This window comes from Anolis sagrei, chromosome 5, assembly GCF_037176765.1.
Source record: "Anolis sagrei isolate rAnoSag1 chromosome 5, rAnoSag1.mat, whole genome shotgun sequence".
Lineage (NCBI taxonomy): Eukaryota > Metazoa > Chordata > Lepidosauria > Squamata > Dactyloidae > Anolis > Anolis sagrei.
Genome location: NC_090025.1, coordinates 89,790,885 through 89,810,344, shown reverse-complemented (window position 1 = coordinate 89,810,344; position 19,460 = coordinate 89,790,885). Strand labels below are relative to the sequence as shown.

The following is a 19,460-nucleotide window of genomic DNA, read 5'->3' as shown; positions in this document are numbered from 1 at the left end:
CAAAATGGCGTTTGAGAACTGGAGACATTGGCTGGAAGGGGCACGTCACCCCGTGGAAGTACACACAGATCACCGCAATCTTGAGCACCTCAGGACGGCAAAAAAGCTCAATCAACGGCAGCAGCGTTGGGCGCTCTTCTTTGAACGTTTCCACTTCCGGATCCGTTATGTAACTCCGGCACAGATGAAGCAAGCAGATGCTCTATCAAGAAAACCGGAATATACAAGAGGCCGTGAAGAAACTTCAGAGTCACCCCTGTTGCGCCCTGAGAACTTTGCAGTCACCATGGGAACTGCAAAGACCAATGGGAAGACCAATCAGTCAGGCCCTACGGATCAAAGGAAGACGAGGACAGCGATTCCAGATGCATCTTCCCTACTAGAACGCATTCGAACCCGTCAAGAGCAAGATTTGTGGGTTCAGGAACAGCTGGTACGGGGAGTACAGTTTCCATTTCATGTCAAAGAAAGACTTCTGTGTCGATGCTCTCAGGTTTACGTATCCTTGGGACCCGAGAGGGAAGAGATCCTCAAGTTATGTCATGACAGTTGGCCAGCGGGACACTTTGGCCTATTCAAGACGCTACAGTTGATTTTGCGAGACTTTTGGTGGCCAAAGATACGTCGGGACGTTGAGAAATATGTGGCCACCTGTCCGGTATGTCAACGGGCCAAGCATCAAGTGGGCAAACCCGCCGGTTTACTACAACCAATGCCCACGCCAGCCAGGCCATGGGAAATCATCTCGGCAGATTTCATCACAGATCTGCCAAAATCCAATGGAAATACCACAATCCTAGTGGTAGTGGACTTATTCACCAAGATGGCGCATTTCATCCCTTGTGCCGGCTTGCCATTGGCAAGAGAGACAGCGGATCTGTTCCTACACCATATCTTTCGTCTCCACGGATTACCCAAGAGCCTTGTTACCGACCGAGGAGCACAATTTACCTTGCAGTTTTGGAAGGCGGTTCAACAATTATTGGGCATCGACGCCCGGATGTCTACCGTGCACCATCCTCAGACAGATGGCCAAACAGAGAGGGTCAACGCTACTTTGGAACAATATCTACGATGCTATGTCAATTATCAACAAGACAACTGGTCATCCTTGCTTTCACTGGCAGAATTCTCTTATAATAACGCCACGCAGAGTTCCACCCAGGAGGCTCCGTTCTTCGCCAACTATGGATACCACCCTCGCTACTACCCAACGATAATAGAGTTGGGGAATGTTCCGGCCGCAGAAAATTGGCTTCAGGAGTTAATCGCGGTACAAGAAGTTCTAAAGGCACAGCTGGAGCAAGCCAAATTGGATTACAAACGGGCTGTTGACCAACACCGGCAGGAAGGGCAAGAGATCCAGGTAGGCGGACGGGTGTGGCTGTCTACCAAACATCTCCCCCTCCAACGACCCTGCTGGAAGCTTGATGCTCGGTTTGTGGGACCTTATCGTGTGTTGGCTCGTATCAACCCAGTGACTTTCAAGTTACAACTTCCCCGGGACATGCGTATTCACCCTGTGTTTCATCGGTCTTTGCTACGACCGGCAGAGGGGGTACGTCCAGATCCGGGGAGGGGACCGCCACCTCCCCCAGTACTTCGGGAGGGGGAAGCGGAGTTTGAAGTTCAAAACATTTTAGATTCCCGCTTCCGACACCGCAGACTACAGTATCTGGTCGACTGTACGGGGTATGGACCTGAGGAGCGATCCTGGATTGATGCTCGGGACGTACATGCTCCTGACCTTGTCGCTCGCTTTCATCGAGCTTACTCTGCCAAGCCCCGGCCTTGGGGAGGGCCAAGGGGGGGGGCTTGGGGGGGATAGTGTTGGGGTTCAGTCTGAGTTTGAACTTGAACCTGATTCTCTGTTCCTCCTGATGCTAATGAAAGTATATTTACTGATGCTAGTGGAAATGTACCTTTTGATGCCAATGCTCCTGAAATTAGTGAGGAAGAAACTGCTGTAGGTTTGGAAAATGCCAATGTTCCTGAAATTAGTGAGGAAGGAACTTCTGTAGATTTGGAAAATGAAAGTACCAGTATTCCTGAGAATGTTTCAGAGGGAGACCTTGAACTTTCCCTCCCTTCTGCACCTGTTAACTGTAATGACAACAGAAGGGGGCAAATTTGGGAAGACAGAAGTAAAACACTCAGTTTGCGTCGATCCTCCCGAATTAAAAACATTGGCTTCAAAACAGAAGGGCGGTTCACGGAACCGATTCTTGAGTTTTAATTGCAATACGCCAGGCTGATTGCCTCAGTTCAGGCATCGTTTCAGAATTGATGAAGACCTTGGCAGTTCTCCCGGTTCCCTGGCCATAGTTTGGAAAGATTTCTAGGATATCAAGTACGGTTAGTGGATTGCTAACAGATTCCAGTATTTTCCCAGTGAGGCTTTTGGTTTTGCTTTGCCCATTTAAATGCCCATTTAAATTCATATTTGCTGATTTTGCTGTGGCTTTTGACTTGCATTTTTCCTTTATTTTGTAACCATTTTTCTTCAATAAAAAAGGATTGTTTTTCACAACCAAGTGTGGTGGATAGTTATCTTAGGGCCTCGTTCCCTGCTCTGGATTGCAACACTCATATGAGAGAACTACCAAGACAGAAATGCTTAAAATAGACAAACAAGGAATTTCTCTAAAACCACAAGAAGAATTAAAATCGACCGACCTGACTCTCTCATAGTTTCAATACTGGCAGATTAAAGAAAACTTCCAGATAGATAGAATGACAGGTTTTGAAACGAAAGAGACTTTTTGGGATAATATAATAAAAACAGAGACGAAACTAACAAAAAAACTATACCAACTATTAGCATGGTCAACAGAAGAAGAGCAGGTAAATAAGGTCATGATAAAATGGGCCAGGGACATAGGTAGATCAATAAGCATGTCAGAGTGGGAAGAGACATGGACGAAGAAACAAAAATTCACCTATTCAGTGGAATTTAAGGAAAACTGGTATAAGATGTTTTAGAGATGGCATCTAACACCAGAAAAACTGGCTAAATTCAATAAAGGTAGAACCAGCAACAAATGTCGAAAATGTAGGAAGAACACTGGCATTTTCATACACATGTGGTGGAAGTGCAAGAAGATCAAATCCTTCTGGCACATGATACATAAAAAGATAGAACAAATTCTACAGATAAATTTTGAATTTAAACCGGAGTATTTTTTTATTACGCATCACAGACTTCGAGATGGAGAAAAATATAAACAGAATCTTTATCTACATGGTAAAGGTGGCCAGGATTAATGTGGCCAAACTATGGAAATCCCATGAAATAACGATCACTGGAAATTGTTTATTGAAAGTGTGGGACATAATGAACATGGACTTACTTATGCAAAGAATAACAAACAATAATATAAAAAGACAAAAAACAAACTGGGGAAATATATTGAATTTATTACGAAAGATAACACAGAAAGAAACACAATAAAAATCTCAAAGGTCCAAAGACAATAAGAAACCCGACGGCAGAAGAACCATAAGAATAATGGAAAGAATTGACAACACAACCCAGAAGAACCTGGAAGTGACAGATCAAAAAGAGTATTCGTTGTCTTTTTTTTTGTTCTTGTTTGATTTTCTCCCCTTTCCCCCCATCTCTCCCCACTTCTCCCTTTCCCACTTCCCTTCCACAAATTGTTCCCACACTGCTGTAAAATATCTTTTTTTGGGCTTCTACTCTCATTTTCTCCAGTCTATTAGAGATACCTTATTCTTTAAAAAAAAACTTTAAAAAAGAAAAGGATACCTAATACTGTTTACTTATGTGCTTCTGAATACAGATTAAATATTCTAAGCTAAAGCCTACAAATGCAGTGTTCTGATAAATATGTGCCAAGAACAGGCAGGCATGGAAGTAAAAGGATTTGTCGGGGGGGGGGGGGGCACTTTGAGAAAAGAGAGCTTCTAAAAGTGGCACAACACATACAATCTTGAAGACAAGATGTTAGAGGCAGTATGCAAGAATAATCAGGGTTATTTTCAGGGAAGCGAGCAGGAAAACCAGACAAGACAAGATTGCAGCCAGATTGGGTAGGAAAATGAGACCAAAAAGCTTTGGTAAAAGAGCCAAGGCATGAAAACTGAAATTTAATTAATTTATTTCTTCCTTACAATTGTCATATAATGAAGCATTCGCCCATCCACTTTTCCTTCATCAAACTGTGTCTTATACTGAGGCAGTCCAATATCATCCAACCATCCTGCAAATAAAAAGACTGGTAATTATGCAATAAAAGACAGATAATGTCAGCTCCTTTAGCAACAGAAAAGTAACTTCTCTTGAAATCCAGCTATTGCTTTATATCCATACTCCTCACAAGGCCAATTAGGGGAGTGAAATCCCTCCAGATCACCTTAATTCACAACATCTCAGAATACAAGCCATGCAACTCTAACATCATCAACATCATATCTCTCCTATATAATTTTTAACATCTTTGCCTGATAAAGAAGTCAGCGAAGCTTTAAAGTCTTGCATAATGCATTTTATGCTTTGGAGCAAGAATGGCATTGCTGCTTGTGGATTTGGGGTTTGGGAGTATTTGCTGTATGGCAAATATACATACATATTTCTAATGCATGCTGTTTTATTGATCAAGAAGAAACAGTGAGCTGTTCCAGTATTTATTAATTTTAACATGATGTGAGCTTCTTTGAATCCTATCAAAGGAGAAAGGTAGAAATTGCCTATTCATGGAGTCAACGTGCAGTGGAAACCTCCACTGTGAGTTCGTTACAAGGAATAACAAACTCACAATGGGAGGTTTTCCACTGCACATTGACTCCATGAATAGACAATTTCTGCCTTTCTCCTTTGATAGGATTCAAATCAGCTCACATCATGTTATTTATTTATTTATTTACGACATTTATATGCCGCCCTTCTCACCCCGAAGGGGACTCAGAGCGGCTTACAAGGTATACAATGTATTATTAACATAGTACAATATCAGTTTTAAATATTGCTATATTGAACTATATCAATTATACTGTAATATTATTAGTAATATTACATGTATTATAAATATATAATTATAATATCATATTATTATTATTATTAGTATTATATTGCATTACATTACAATATTATATGTATACACAATATATTATATATTAAATTATAACATATTATTAGAATAGCACAGGAGACAAGGTGGAACAATCCCCTGGCCCCCCTTTCTTCACTCCGGCCCAGAGCGGCAGTTGGTGCTGGGGGGAGGGGTCCCCAACGGATGGCAAATGCAGGAGACAAGATGGTGCTGTCACCTGGCCTCCCCTCTCTTCGCTCTGGCCCAGAGTGAACTTTGGTGCTGGGGGGAGGGGGTCCCCAACGGATGGCAAATGCAGGAGACAAGATGGTGCTGTCCCGTGGCCTCCCCTCTCTTCGCTCTGGCCCAGAGTGAACGTTGGTGCTGGGGGAAGGGGGTCCCCAACGGATGGCAAATGCAGGAGACAAGATGGTGCTGTCCCCTGGCCTCCCCTCTCTTCGCTCTGGCCCAGAGTGGCAGTTGGTGCTGGGGGGAGGGGTCCCCAGTGGATGGCAAATGCAGGAGACAAGATGGCGCTGTCCCCCAGCCTCCCCTCTCCTTGCTTTGGCCCAGAGTGACAGTTGGTGCTGGGGGGAGGGGTCCCCAACAGATGGCAAATAGCAGGAGACAAGATGGTGCTGTCGCCTGGCCTCCGCTCTCTTCGCTCTGACCCAGAGTGACAGTTGGTGCTGGGGGGAGGGGTCCCCAACGGATGGCAAATGCAGGAGACAAGATGGTGCTGTCGCCTGGCCTCCCCTCTCTTCGCTCTGGCCCAGAGTGACAGTTGGTGATGGGGGGAGGGGGTCCCCAATGGATGGCAAATGTTAAGAACAAAGTACCTGAAAAGCCTATTACAAAAGCTTAAAAGCATTAAATAAACAGTTCCATTCTAAAGAAACGCTAAATGACAACACATTCAAATATATTACTTTTTGCTGAAACAGACAGTTGAATGTTTTAAAATGATTTTATTATAAATTGTAATTTTTATGGTATTTATGAGGTTAGCATCCTCTGATACTCATGTGAGGCAGCGCTGAGTCCCCCTTGTGGGGAGAAGGGCGGGATATAAATATATGAAATAAATAAATAAATAAATAGAGACACCAGAAGACATCAGCTAAAATCTTTATAAAGGTAAAATCAGGCAATGTTGCATGTTTAAAATAACATTAATAACACACTGCAGCTTCTGAACACTCACATTACTTTATCACAGAATTTCAAACGCTTCCTTAATTTGAAATCCTGCACATAAAAAACATGTACAAGTCTCTCTTCAAGTGTTAGAAGCCACGCATATGTGTGAGCTACTCACAGGATCAACATGACATGGTAAACAAGGGATGGAAAAACTTACTTGTCACCCAATTGTAATCCAGTTTCCCATGGCTGTTCTCTTCTTCTGACCCTAATGCCTGCAGGGCAAGTTGAAGTTTTTTCCGATGCAGTGGGTGCTTTATTCCAAGTTCCTACATAGAGACAACAACAATAAAAAAATTTATAGAGTTGTATTTGAAACAAAAATTTGATATGTTCTCAAAGGCTTTCATGGCCGGAATCACTGGGCTGTGTATTTTCCAGGCTGTGTGGCCATCTTCCAGAACCATTCTCTCCTGACGCGTTTCACCTCTATGGCAGGCATCCTCACAACCTCTGAGGATGCCTGCCATAGATGCAGGTGAAACAGCAGTAGATAATGCTTCTGGAAGCTGGCCATACACAGCCGAGAAAACACACATCAGCCCAAAAAAATGATGTTGAAGTACAGATAACAGTCAACTTTGCTGGGCACATTTATAAAAATAAAGTATATGTGGCATTAGTCAATTTATATTAATTTCCAAAAATTGGAGTGCCTCCTGTTTTGATTTTTGTAACTCTCAGTTTTCATTGGACCCAAAATGCTACAGGCAGACTACCAACCAGTGCTCTTTGTAGGGAATCCTTAACTTCTTTCTTAACAATAGTTATTAGGTTCACTAGCTTCTGCTTTGCTTCCACAAATTAAAAAGTGCTGCTCGTGACTTAGGGACACCACTTACCCATATTTATTTTAGTGTGAAAAAATTCACATACATGTCTGGTGAAGACAAAAATGAGGATCTGTACTTTTAATTTCCATGTTATGTACCAATTTTTCAATTAGTGAAGATTGGGGGAAATTGTGGTAATGAATTTATTTTATGAAAAATAGCTATTTCAACCATTTTGCCTTATTTCATAGAGGAGTGTTTCTCAACCTGTGAGTCCCCAGGTGTTTTGGCCTACAACTCCCAGAAATCCCAGCCACTTTACTAGCTGTTAGGATTTCTGGGAGGTGCAGGCAAAAACACCTAGGGACCCACAGGTTGAGAACCACTGCTTTAGAGCAAACCATTCAAATAGACAGGACTTTAATTTCTCACATGAACTTCAATGTGCCTAGAACCAATCACATTTCATGACAGGTTCACCAAAATTGCATTAAACAGAAATTACTAAGTTTGAAGTAAAATCTCTGTTCAATGCTTAGAAAATTCTGAGTGAAATCTATCAAATCCCTAAGCTTTATTATTTTAAATTGCTTGCTGTTGTTTATCTTTCTCCGTTACTGAAGCATTCAGCATTACATTTATGCTACAGATAAATTAATATGCCCCTCTACAGTGCTATTATTAATCCTAAAATAATTGTCTGTTATTTATAAAACAAACAAATTGACTTTTACCACTATTTTGTTAATTTTTGTATTTTTTCAAGTACTGCTGGCAGCAACAACATCTAATTGTATGTGTTTAAAGGAGTCTAATGTGTATCCCAATCAATAACACGATGTTAAAAAATGCAAAATTTTCTGTTCCTGGTTTGAAAATATTATTCCTGCCATGGAGCCTGGCGATCCTGTCGACGCCTTGGTTGATCTCTATAATAGGGAGATGTCCAGGGCGATAGATACGATTGCTCCTGAACGCCCCATCTCGTTGCATCGAGACAGGCCATCTCCCTGGTTCACCGAGGAGTTGGCTATGTTGAAACACACGAGAAGGGGGCTAGAGCGCAAATGGAAGAAATCTCGCAGCGTCCCGCAAGGCTCTATATTGTCTCCCATACTTTTTAATATCTACATGAAACCGCTGGGAGAGGTCATCCGGAGTTTTGGAGTTAGGTGCCATCTCTTCGCAGATGACACACAACTCTACTACTAATTTCCACCTAATTCCAAAGAGGCCCCTCGAGTGCTGGACGAGTGCCTGGCCGCTGTGGCTATCTGGATGAGGGAGAACAAGCTGAAGATCAATCCCGACAAGACAGAGGTCCTCCTGGTCAATCGTAAACCAGATCAGGGTATAGGGTGGCAACCTGTGCTGGATGGGGTTACACTCCCCCTGAAGTCACAGGTCCGCAGCTTGGGAGTCCTCCTGGATTCATCACTTACGCTTGAGGCTCAGGCGTCGGTGGTGTCCGGGAGGGCTTTTGCACAACTAAGACTTGTGCTCCAGCTGCGACCGTACCTCGCAAAGGCAGATTTGGCCGGGGTGGTCCATGCCTTAGTCACCTCTAGATTGGATTACTGTAATGTGCTCTATGAGGGGCTGCCCTTGAAAACGGCTCGGAAATTCCAACTGGTTCAACGGGCGGCGGCCAGGATGTTAACTGGCGCTCCTTACAGAGAGAGGTCAACCCTCCTGTTTAAGGAGCTCCATTGGCTGCCGTTTACCTACCGAGCCCAATTCAAGGTGCAGGTGCTTACCTACAAAGCCCTAAACGGTTTGGGACCTGCCTACCTGCGTGACCGCATCTCAGTGTATGAAACCACGTGCTCCCTCCGTTCATCCGGAGAGGCCCTGCTCACGATTCCACCTGTGCCTTTCCAGAATAGGATAACCTCCAGCACTACATCCCAGAAGCACTTTATTGAGTTTAAGACTATCTGCACATTGCACTTGCCCAGAATCCCAACATATCACCTCTTACACCCAGCACTTTTTTAACCTGTACCCTTCATTGGCCCGGCCCTGGTTTTATTGCGTAATAGTGTAATGTTTTGTTTCTGTTATTGCTTATGTTTTTAATTTGCTTGCATTGTATTGTTATTATCTGTTGTTGTTGTGTTGAGGCCTTGGCCTTTGTAAGCCGCATCGAGTCTTTCGGGATATGCTAGCGGGGTACAAATAAAGTTTAATAATAATAATAATAATAATAATATTTTCTGTTTAATTGTGCAGTACTTACTTTCAAAGTAGTTGTTATACTCCAGAAACTTCGCTTTTGCGACTGCTGCAAACTATGTTGAATTGGTTGAGACTTGATGGAATATTCATTGATAAACTATAGCAAAATGTGCTGTACGATGTCCATCAAAAACAAAGTTCTTGCAGTTTAAAAACCTTTTCTGTGTTTTTATGATAGAACCAATTAAGAAATGACTTTTATAACCGGGGGGGGGGGGGGGGGGGGGGATTGTGTTGCACAGTGTAATTAAAATCAATATAAACGGTCTTATTTAGAATGAAAAATTGAAAGGACAACTGAATGTATCTACCTGCACCCTTCATTTACTGTTTCATTCTACAAGAAAAGTACCTTGTAATTATGATGAAAAATCTACCTCCAGATCCTTACCTTTTCCAAATCAGATTGTGAAGCTTGCAGGAGAGTCTGACCAGAGAGTATCCAGTGTTTTCCATTGCCTATGTAAGAACCCAAACCCTGATCCTGAAGCCAGTTACAGACTTGTTCCTTTGTCCATTTAGCAAATGGCATGTCCAAATCACTATCATTTGGGGGGTGGAAGAGAGACATTGTCAGAAACAAGAAACAAGGATACATAAGGAAATGCAAACATGTTGATACCTGGTGAGTTAAACGACATCTCTAGTGAGATGTCGTTTAACTGAGCTACATGCATCATATTATTTCCAATATCATTACAAAATATTACTGAGTAATAAGATTTGTCACATTACAGGTCTCGTATTAGTGCTCAGTATAGTTTTACATTTATAATGCTGTATAATGAGCACCAGATAAAATTGAGTTTCTATAAAGTAAAGGTGAAATCATAATTTATTCCTGAAAAATGTAGAATTTGTCTATTATAAAAAAAATCAAATTAGCATCACCTCACCAAATTCTTGAAAAGGGTTCTGAACTGGATCAACAGGTAGGAAAATGCCACAAATGAGTCAGTTCCATTCCCACAAGTCTGTAAGCCCTTTCCAGTAGTGGAAATGTGCTTGAAAGGAATCTAAAATCTGGAACCCCACTTTAGATGTGGAAGGCAGAGATTCTTTGATTATCAGTATCAGTATTCGAACCAAACCATATTTTTTTATGCTTAGGCTTACTGCCCATACTGGCTTCATATTTGTGCCTTACTTGTTGGTTTGCCCAAGATCTCTCGACCAGCCCAATCTTGGACCCGCAGTTGCTCTTGTTCCTCCTCTCTTGAACTCAGTCTCAGTCATGTCATCTGGATTGAAAGTAGTAGATTGGCTCCGTCGGAGTCTGAGAAAAACCCAAGAAGGAGGAGAGAGGAAAAGAGGTTTAAAATATGGGAGTGTAACCACATCCCTGTGTAGTCAGACTGATGGTACATCTAGTGCAGCATGAATAAAATGCCTTGGAGATAACAGGACTACCTCCTGTAAAATTTTATGGCAACTAGAAGAGAAAGATATGGGCCAATTCATAACGTACAACAAAGGCTTTCCAAACGCATTTGTTTTCTCACCAACCAATGTAAATGCAGTGCACAATATCGCTACTAGTCCAGGGATGTAAAAGGCATGTGAAAAGATTGTAGAAGAATTCCAAAAAATGATATTACTTGTGTGTTGCATACTATATAAGAATATCTGAGAATTTGAGCAACAAAACAAAATTAGCCGTGGGCCCTTCCATACTTCACAGTTGTAACACTATAACTGGGATTTGGGGTTTAAGGTGAGGGCATTAGAATTCTCAGGCAGAGAGATCTAGTGCCACTCCAAACTTCAAAGTGCCATGATTCCATAGGATGCAATTATGGCAGTAAACATGGTATGAAAGTCCCCTTTGTCAGGGTAATCAACCATGGTCACCATTAAATAGTCTACTGTCATTTTTGTCAGTGATACTTTTATGTCATTTTAGAAGGCTTTCAAAGCTCAAATTCTGGACTCTTTGATGTAGATGAAAAACTAGAAATAAAATATGGGGGTAGGCCATGAAATTATGGGCATCTGATCCCCAACATTTCTCTTCTTTAAACTATGTTGTTGTTATTATTCTCACTTTATTTCTCTAAAACAGTGGTTCTTAAAGTGTGAATCCCTGGAGTTGGATGGTTGCCTCCCAACTCCAGGGATTCTTGGACGACACCGATTATCTAGATCCATCGCAGTCTGGTCATGGCACTGAGACAGCTTTGGTTGCCTTGGTGGATGATCTCCGAAGAGAACTTGACAGGGGGAGTGTGTCCCTGTTGGTTCTCTTGGATATCTCAGCGGCTTTCGATACCATTGACCATGGTATCCTTCTGGGGCAGCTCTCCGGAATGGCTGCAGTGGCTCCGCTCCTTCCTGGAGGGTCGTTCCCAGTTGGTGAAACTGGGAGATACCTGCTCGGACTCATGGCTTTTGACCTGTGGGGTCCCGCAAGGTTCCATTCTATCCCCCATGCTTTTTAATATCTATATGAAACCACTGGATGAGGTCATCCGGAGTTTTGGAGTTGAGTACCATCTGTATGAAGATGACACCCAACTCTACTACTCATTTCCACCAAACTCCAAGGAAGCCTCCCAGGCCCTGAACCAGTGTCTGACTACTGTGATGGACTGGATGAGGGCTAACAGGTTGAAGCTTAATCCAGACAAGACAGAGGTCCTCCTGGTCAGTAGTGGGGCCGACTGTGGTATTGGGTGGCAACCTGTGCTTGACGGGGTTACACTCCCCCTGAGGGTGCAAGTCGGTAGCTTGGGGGTCCTCCTGGACTCAACGCTGTCACTTGATGCTCAGGTGTCAGCGGTGGCCAGGAGGGCCTTTGCACAACTTAAACTCGTGCACCGGCTGTGACCATACCTCGTGAAGTTTGACTTGGCCAGCGTGGTCCACACCTTGGTTTCATCCAGATTGGTCTATTGCAATGCCCTCTATGTGGGGCTGCCCTTGAAGATGGCCCGGAAGCTCCAATTGGTATAATGGGCGGCAGCCAGGCTCCTTATTGGAGCAAACTATAGGGAGCATACAATGCCCCTTTTAAAACAGCTTCACTGGCTGCCGATAAGTTGCAGAGCCAAATTCAAGGTGCAGGTTATGACCTATATAGCCTTAAACGGTTCCGGCCCCACCTATCTTCGTGATCGCATCTCCCTCTATGAACCAGCGCGAACTTTAAGATCTTCCGGGGAGGCCCTCCTTTTGCTCCCACCAACGTCACAAGCATGGTTGGTGGGGACGAGAGAGAGGGCCTTCTCAGTGGTGGCCCCCTGCCTCTGGAATGCCCTTCCTGGAGAAATAAGACATCCTCATCCCTCCCCTCCTTTCGTAAGAGCCTGAAGACCTGGTGGTTTAAACAAACCTTTGAGAATGATTAGTTCTAGCTCTGCCCTGTTGAAATTGGCCATACTGTTGAAATTGGCCATATCTTTTTCTACCAATTACTCAGGTCACTTTCTTATGTTAGGCCCTGGAAATGTACAGCCATAGAGTCTACCTAATTTCCCGGGCCCTCTAAAATTGCACTAGCCCGGCCTGGCCTTTTAAACTGCCTTGAACAGGCAGGATTATTTTAAATATATGTGCTATTGTGGTTTTTAATGTGGTTTTTTATGTTTATGCTGTTTTCTTTGTATGTATTGATCATGTTACTTGGAAACCGCTCTGAGTCCCCTTGGGGAGATAGAGCAGTATATAAATAAAGTTTTGTTGTTGTTGCTCCGCTGAACTCTTGGAGCTGTGAAGCATACTGAGCGGCACTGTGCTTCCCTTCTCCTCCTTCCCCCGCCCTTCAAGCTTTTATTCCTCTTTCTTGCTCCTCCCCTCTATCCATCTCCTTCACTGTTAAAAGCTCCCACCTTCCTTTCCACCAAAAGCCTTTTTCCTCCTCTTCCTTGCCGCCCAGATCATTTCCCCCTGCCTTCCTTCCTTCCTTCCTTCCAAAAACGCTATTTCCCTCCACCGCTCAGGGGGTGCTTTGATTGCTCTTTTCCTGCATGACAGAAGGGGGTTGGAATGGATGGCCCCATTATTAAATGAGATATGTGCAGTGTGCATAGGAATTTCTTCACGCCCCCCCCCCCCCCCCAATTAGTTCACATAAACACTCTCAATCCATCTGCCACTGGCCCGGCCTGTCTGTCAAATTTTTAAAATGCAATGCATCAAAAAGTTTGCCAACCTGACACATAATAAATCATATAATATAATATACACATATTTATTGGGGTTCCACAAGAAGCTTTTGCTTCAAAAAGGGCTAAGCAGCTGAAAAAGTTGAGAACCCTTGTTGTAAAACAAGACCAAAAGTTGTCTCCATCCAACTTTATCAATGTTAACTGTGATACTGAGAACAATGTGACAGATTTTCGCCCCAGGATGTTAGTGCACTCAGAATTTTAGCCCTCTGCGATGATGGAACACTAAGGAAATAATAATAATAATAATAATAATAATAATAATAGTTTAGTTAATGCTTAGACAATATGTCTTTCACAAATAGAACAGATAAAGAAATACATAAAAACCAGATTATAAAATACAATACAAAATACAATGTTAAAATACTATAGAACTCATTAGTATCATTAAATTCCACATAAATCAATAGCAAGATGCAGCCTTAAAACACTGCATAAAATACTATATGAATTTGCACTTCTATAGGTAAAAACCAAGTAGGATTAGATAATATTAAAATTTAAACAAGAAACACTTTCGATAGAAACAGCCACATCATGATTAAGTAAAAGCATCCCCAGAACAGTCGACTGCAATGTCAAAAATTAATCTTGCCCAGATTTTCTGTGCAACCAGAGCAAAAAGATATACCTTCAACTTGTGGGTAATCATAGGGTTTGAGTCAGCAAGGAGATATAAAATCTTTTCTGAAACCATGTTGGATTGTAAAACAAACAACAGAATTTTAGTCCCTAGCTCGGAATACAAAGGACAGGACAACAAATGATGAGGCAGATCCACAATTTCCGAGGCCCCACCATAGTGGTGCCTGAGTATCTGCCATCAATTACTGCTATAGGCATGCTTTGAAAGCAAAGGGCTGTGAAGATTTGCCAAACTTTTGGAAATGTTGGATAAACGGTATTTTCATGGTCAAGTTCATACAATTTAAACCAGTTGGAAAATTTGGAATTATTAATAGCCTGTCTGTCCTGGTGAACACTGTGATTAAAAAATATTAATGGAGCTTCTCTCGAGTTCCAAATAGAGAGCAGCTTCTGATATCTTTTATTCCAGGCTCTACATTTTACTATCTGTTCAAAGCATCCCATGTGGAGAATCCTAACGGACGAATCTTTTCCAATAATTAAATATGGTAAAATGAACACAAGATCTAATAGAGGGGAGAACAACCTCTGCTTGGACCAAGGCTTCAGGAGTGCCCGGTGGGTGATTCAACAGTTTTTAAAGAAATGTATTCTGAAGGGCCTCCATGAGAATCATTCCATTCCCAGATATTGGCACCATACAGATTCTGGGCTATAACTTTACTCTGAAATATTTTTAGGGCTGGGACAACTAAGTGGCCCCCTGCAGTGTTGTAAAATCTGATGATTGCTCCAACAGATTTCAAAGCTACTGCTCTAGTGTGTTCTCTACTGAGTTTGCAAGATAGATTTTCGATAAAAGCGATTCCAAGTTATTTAAATTCCCAGAATCATTCAATTTGGTGACCTCTGATGATCCAACTGTATTGAGTGGTTTTTCCCCAAACACCATTATCTTTGTTTTGTTATAGTTGATATGTGCCGAGCTTAGAGAACAGGCTTCTCAAACCAATTTGGGTGAGTGAGATTACCACCATATCATCAGCATATAATAGAATGGAAATTTTTGTGGCTCCTACTGCAGGTGGAAAAATTCTGGCCCTGAGAATGCAGGTATTATATTGGTCACATATAGATTAAAGATTGGTGGAGCCAATAGGCACCCTTGTTTTACTACTTTTATTAGTATGGATGGATAGAGTCAGTTAAACAGCCCTGGTGTTAAAATAGGAAATTGCACAGTTCCCCCCTCCCCCCAAATACATTATTTTCCAGAAACTGCACAGCTTTCCTCACAGAAAGAAAACCATAAAATAGTCAAACTGGTAAAAGCTGCCTCTTGAGTTTCTTTTCCTGCTACACAACATTTGGTCTGTGTAATAGTCAAACAAACAAAAGCATAGATTTTTACAGCAAAGCTACACAATTTCTCAAATACCTATGCAGTTTTTCAAAAATTGCATTTTGTGTTGTTCTGGAGGTGTGGGGAAGGGTTCCAGCAAGTTGAAGGAACTTTTGATGTGAACACTTTTCTTCCCAAAATTTGACCCTAGTAAGGAACGTAATGAATTCCCATATGACATTTAGTAAAATTACCTTCCAAACAGTTTCTTGATTCCTCTGGCTTTCTTTTTGGAGTCAGGAGAGGGCGGAGTCAAAGTCTCACCGACTGTACCTTTAGATCGAGGAGGCAAGCCAGCCAGATCTAAATGATCTGCAGATCCTTTTTCTGTCTCCACTTTGAAATAAAAGAAAACCTCAATTATTGACATCAATCTATAGATTCAATTGAAGTGCCCATTTCCAGTTTGTGAAATAACATTGGCTAGTAGTCAGTTCATTGAGGTTAAATCAAGTGAAATACATATCAATTAGGCATGTGCATAAGTTTGGATTACAATTGGAACTTGTATCAAATCTGTTAAATTTGTGCATACAAAGTGATTTCCAAGACATGCAGGAAAGATGGGAGAGGGGTTAGAATTTGAATCACTTATCTGTTTCTTCATAAATGTTCTGTAACATATGGATGTCTCCAAAGGTCGTGATTTTGGGCGTGACTAATCGCAGCCATCTTAACTATAGTTTGTGAAGGCTAGGACCCCAATGGTAGACAATTGCAAAAGGTCTTGCGATAAACTACATTTCCCAGAATGCAAAGCTGCTTAGGACCTAAATGAGGCTGAAGGACCCAAGTGAGGGGTGGCCTCAGCAGTTGCCATTTAGAATTACTGGAAATAAAATAAATAAAATAATTGAATCTAGCCTGCAAAGAGGACTAAAGTAAGCAAGCATTAAGGAACTTTGGCAAAGCCATAAAGTTCTTTTACTTTGGACCATTGTCATAAGGAAGGCACTGTGGAGGACAGCCAGCTAGCCGTTTAGAGTCAGTCTAATGATAAAATGAGTTGAAATTATGTGGTTGTGTGAGTCATAAAGACAGACTGATATTGAAGGTGATTGCTGTTGTTGCTTTTTAGGGAAATAAATTGATTTGCTCTAAACCAATCTGTTGGTTTGTAAAAAAAAGGAATGTATATGGATGTGTCTTGAGGGTCTCCTCCAACTCAATAGGGGAAGCAAATTGATGTCAGGAGAGTTTGGATGGTGCCTGCCCAGAAGAAGGGGGTAAGTCTACACATCCCTTGATGGTGTCTGAACTATGATTTCTCTTCCTGGGTTATAAATGGCAGTTCCTAATTGGTCCTGTCATAAAAACATGGCAAAAATGTATTACACTGCAAAAACTTTGTCTTTGTGCAAGGGACACCACCCTATAGCACATTTCCTTTGTTGAGTCTCCACCAATTTAACATAGTTTCTACCACAAAAACAAAGTTTCTGGAGTAGGACAACTACTTTCAAAGTAAAGACCATAGAGTGAAACAGGAAATAACACTTTCAAACCAGGAATAGATTTTCTTTATTTTAATAAAACTTTCAAAATTCGCCAAAACTCCGTGAATAAGTCAAACATTCTGAAATTTGGTGAGCTAACAGTGGTAAATGTGTTCTACCACTGTAGCAAATTTCACCCGGATAGCTCAAAAAATGAAGGGAGAGAGAAGCCCCTGAATTTTCCCCACTGACAATGATGTTTTCCCAATTGTGCATGCGCAAACACCATTAACAAAATAATAGTCATAGAATCATAGAGTTGGAAGAGACCTTGCGGGCCATCCAGTCCAACCCCCTGCCAAGAAGCAGAAATAATTATGAAGATTCCTAAGTTTTGTTAGAGTTACGAATTTTTTACCACTAAAAATTCTGAAATACTTTAAAAAATGAAGCACCAGTGTCCCCTATTTTTGTAAGTAGTTTAAAACCATTTTTAATGGATCGCACATGCCTAGTATCAATCAATATGTTTTTTTTTACTGGAAACTTCGAACATATAATTCAATTAAAATCAATGTATTATTTAACCAATACCAAATTGTCTCTTTTATGGTTTTATCTTATCTCCTGCCATTCTATGATAAATGTATATGGAGATCCAAAATGATCCTAAAGCAAAACCTGTGATTTAAGGGTATATAATGCGTTGTCGCAGGCTTTCATGGACGGAATCACTGGGTTGATTGAGTTTTATTTATTTACAACATTTATATCCCACCCTTCTCACCCTGAAGGGGACTTAGAGTGGCTTACAAGTTATATGTACATATAACATATTATATTATTAGCATAGCACAATATTAGTATTATATTTTACTAATATTTTCAGGTTGGGAAATGAATGTATTGCAGAAACTCTCCTGAACATAGTCAGGACCACAAAAATACACCCAATTTATACATGAGATTCACTCGTACACACATATATACAGTACAATTTATACACACAGCCATACTATAAAAGGAACCTCGTTTTACTGCACTACTGTTTCTCTTCCACATTAAACCCAATTTTTTTTTACTAAAGAAAGGGTGCCCTCGAAGGGACAAAGTGAATTAATCCTAGTATTGCGCAAAAAAAGAACAGTATAAATATGAAGCTCCTCTACATTGGTTACAAATAACCCTCCATTTTCCTGTACCATCCCATGTAATTGGATGGTTTGGATTGGAAGAGAAGCAACCGGGAGGGGTATGGCTAGGTCTTAGATCCTGAGTTTAGTATGGACTACAGAGAGGGTGAGACTGAGACTTAGGATTGTGCACCTCCCAGTCTCCCGAATTTGAACAATTTCATTTGGTCCGAGGCCCAAAAATGTAGGATACTTACCTGTAACCTTGTTTCTTCAAGTGGTCATCTGTGAAATCTGTACACGTGCTAGCAATTATCGTGCATGTGTAGCAGCTCGGACCCTATAACAAGCTCTCTATACCTTTAAGGCTATGGCCTCACACGTCCTCCCCATAGTACATATAGGACACAGCTGGGGCAGTAGCACCAGTTCCTCTGCCGTGCAGCGGCAGATTCACTGGGGCAGGACACTCAGCAGGGAGGCAGGGTGGGGATGTGCGTATTTCACAGATGACCACTCGAAGAAACAAGGTTACAGGTAAGCAACCTATATTTCTACTTCGTGGTCTCTGTGAAATCGCACATATGGTAGACTGACAAGCTACATAACCTGGATGGCGGGCGTCATGCGACCGCTGAGAATAGGACAGCTCTTCCAAAAGAGGCATGCCGCTTGGAGAGGATGTCCAACTTGTAATGGGCGGCAAATGTCAATGGAGTGGCCCAGGTTGCCGCCCTGCACACTTCATCAAGTGGCACACCACTGAGATATACCATTGTCGAGGCCATGGCTCTTGTGGAGTGGCCTTTGATTGTGGCCGGAGGAGCTTTCCTGGTCATATGATATGCCAAGCATATAGGAGACTTGATCAAGGCTGAAAGGAGCTGGGACGAAACAGTGTCTGCAGTGTCTGGCCCGGTACTGAAGAAAAAGTCTCGGAGACTTCCGAATGGATTCTGTCCTATCCAAATAGAAAGCAAGAGCCCTCCTGACATCAAGGAGGTGAAGGGATCGTTCCAGATCCATAGAAGGGTTAGGAAAAAAAGCAGGCAAAATGATGTCTTGAGACAAATGAAAAAGCAACTTAGTCTGCGTGGAACCTAATATAGGGCTTGTCTGCGCAGAGCGCACACAGTTCACCAGCTCTGCGAAATGATGTGATAGCGACAAGAAAAGCAGTCTTCCAGGAAAGGTAAACGAAATCAGTCGAGGATATAGGCTCAAAAGATGGACTTTGCAGAGCTGAGAGGACCAGGTCAAGCTGCCAAGCTGGAGGTGGAGGTCTGACCTGTGGGCGAATGCTCTTATAACCTTGCAAAAAAAGTTGAACAAGTGGATCTCGAAAACAAGATGGAAGGTTCACCCCCTTCCAATATGCCAGAATGGCTGCGAGGTAACACTTGATAGAAGAGTAAGCTAGCCCAGCCACTGCTAGGGATGCCAGGAATTCCAACAACAGCGGAGTAG

The 19,460-nt window shown here is 42.0% G+C and overlaps 1 protein-coding gene across 13 annotated transcripts in view; it reads right to left on the bottom strand.

The window, feature by feature from the left end:
• PPFIBP1 (PPFIA binding protein 1) overlaps positions 1-19,460 on the bottom strand; it is a 218,219-nt gene that overhangs the window by 24,829 nt on the left and 173,930 nt on the right. For all 13 annotated transcript variants that reach the window (XM_067468858.1, XM_067468860.1, XM_067468861.1 and 10 more), the window contains 5 exons: positions 15,619-15,760; positions 10,413-10,541; positions 9,657-9,807; positions 6,412-6,523; positions 4,135-4,223 (listed from right to left, as the gene is read on the bottom strand). In XM_067468858.1, the coding sequence (XP_067324959.1) occupies positions 4,135-4,223; positions 6,412-6,523; positions 9,657-9,807; positions 10,413-10,541; positions 15,619-15,760 (623 nt within the window). The remainder of the gene's footprint in view (positions 1-4,134; positions 4,224-6,411; positions 6,524-9,656; positions 9,808-10,412; positions 10,542-15,618; positions 15,761-19,460) is intronic.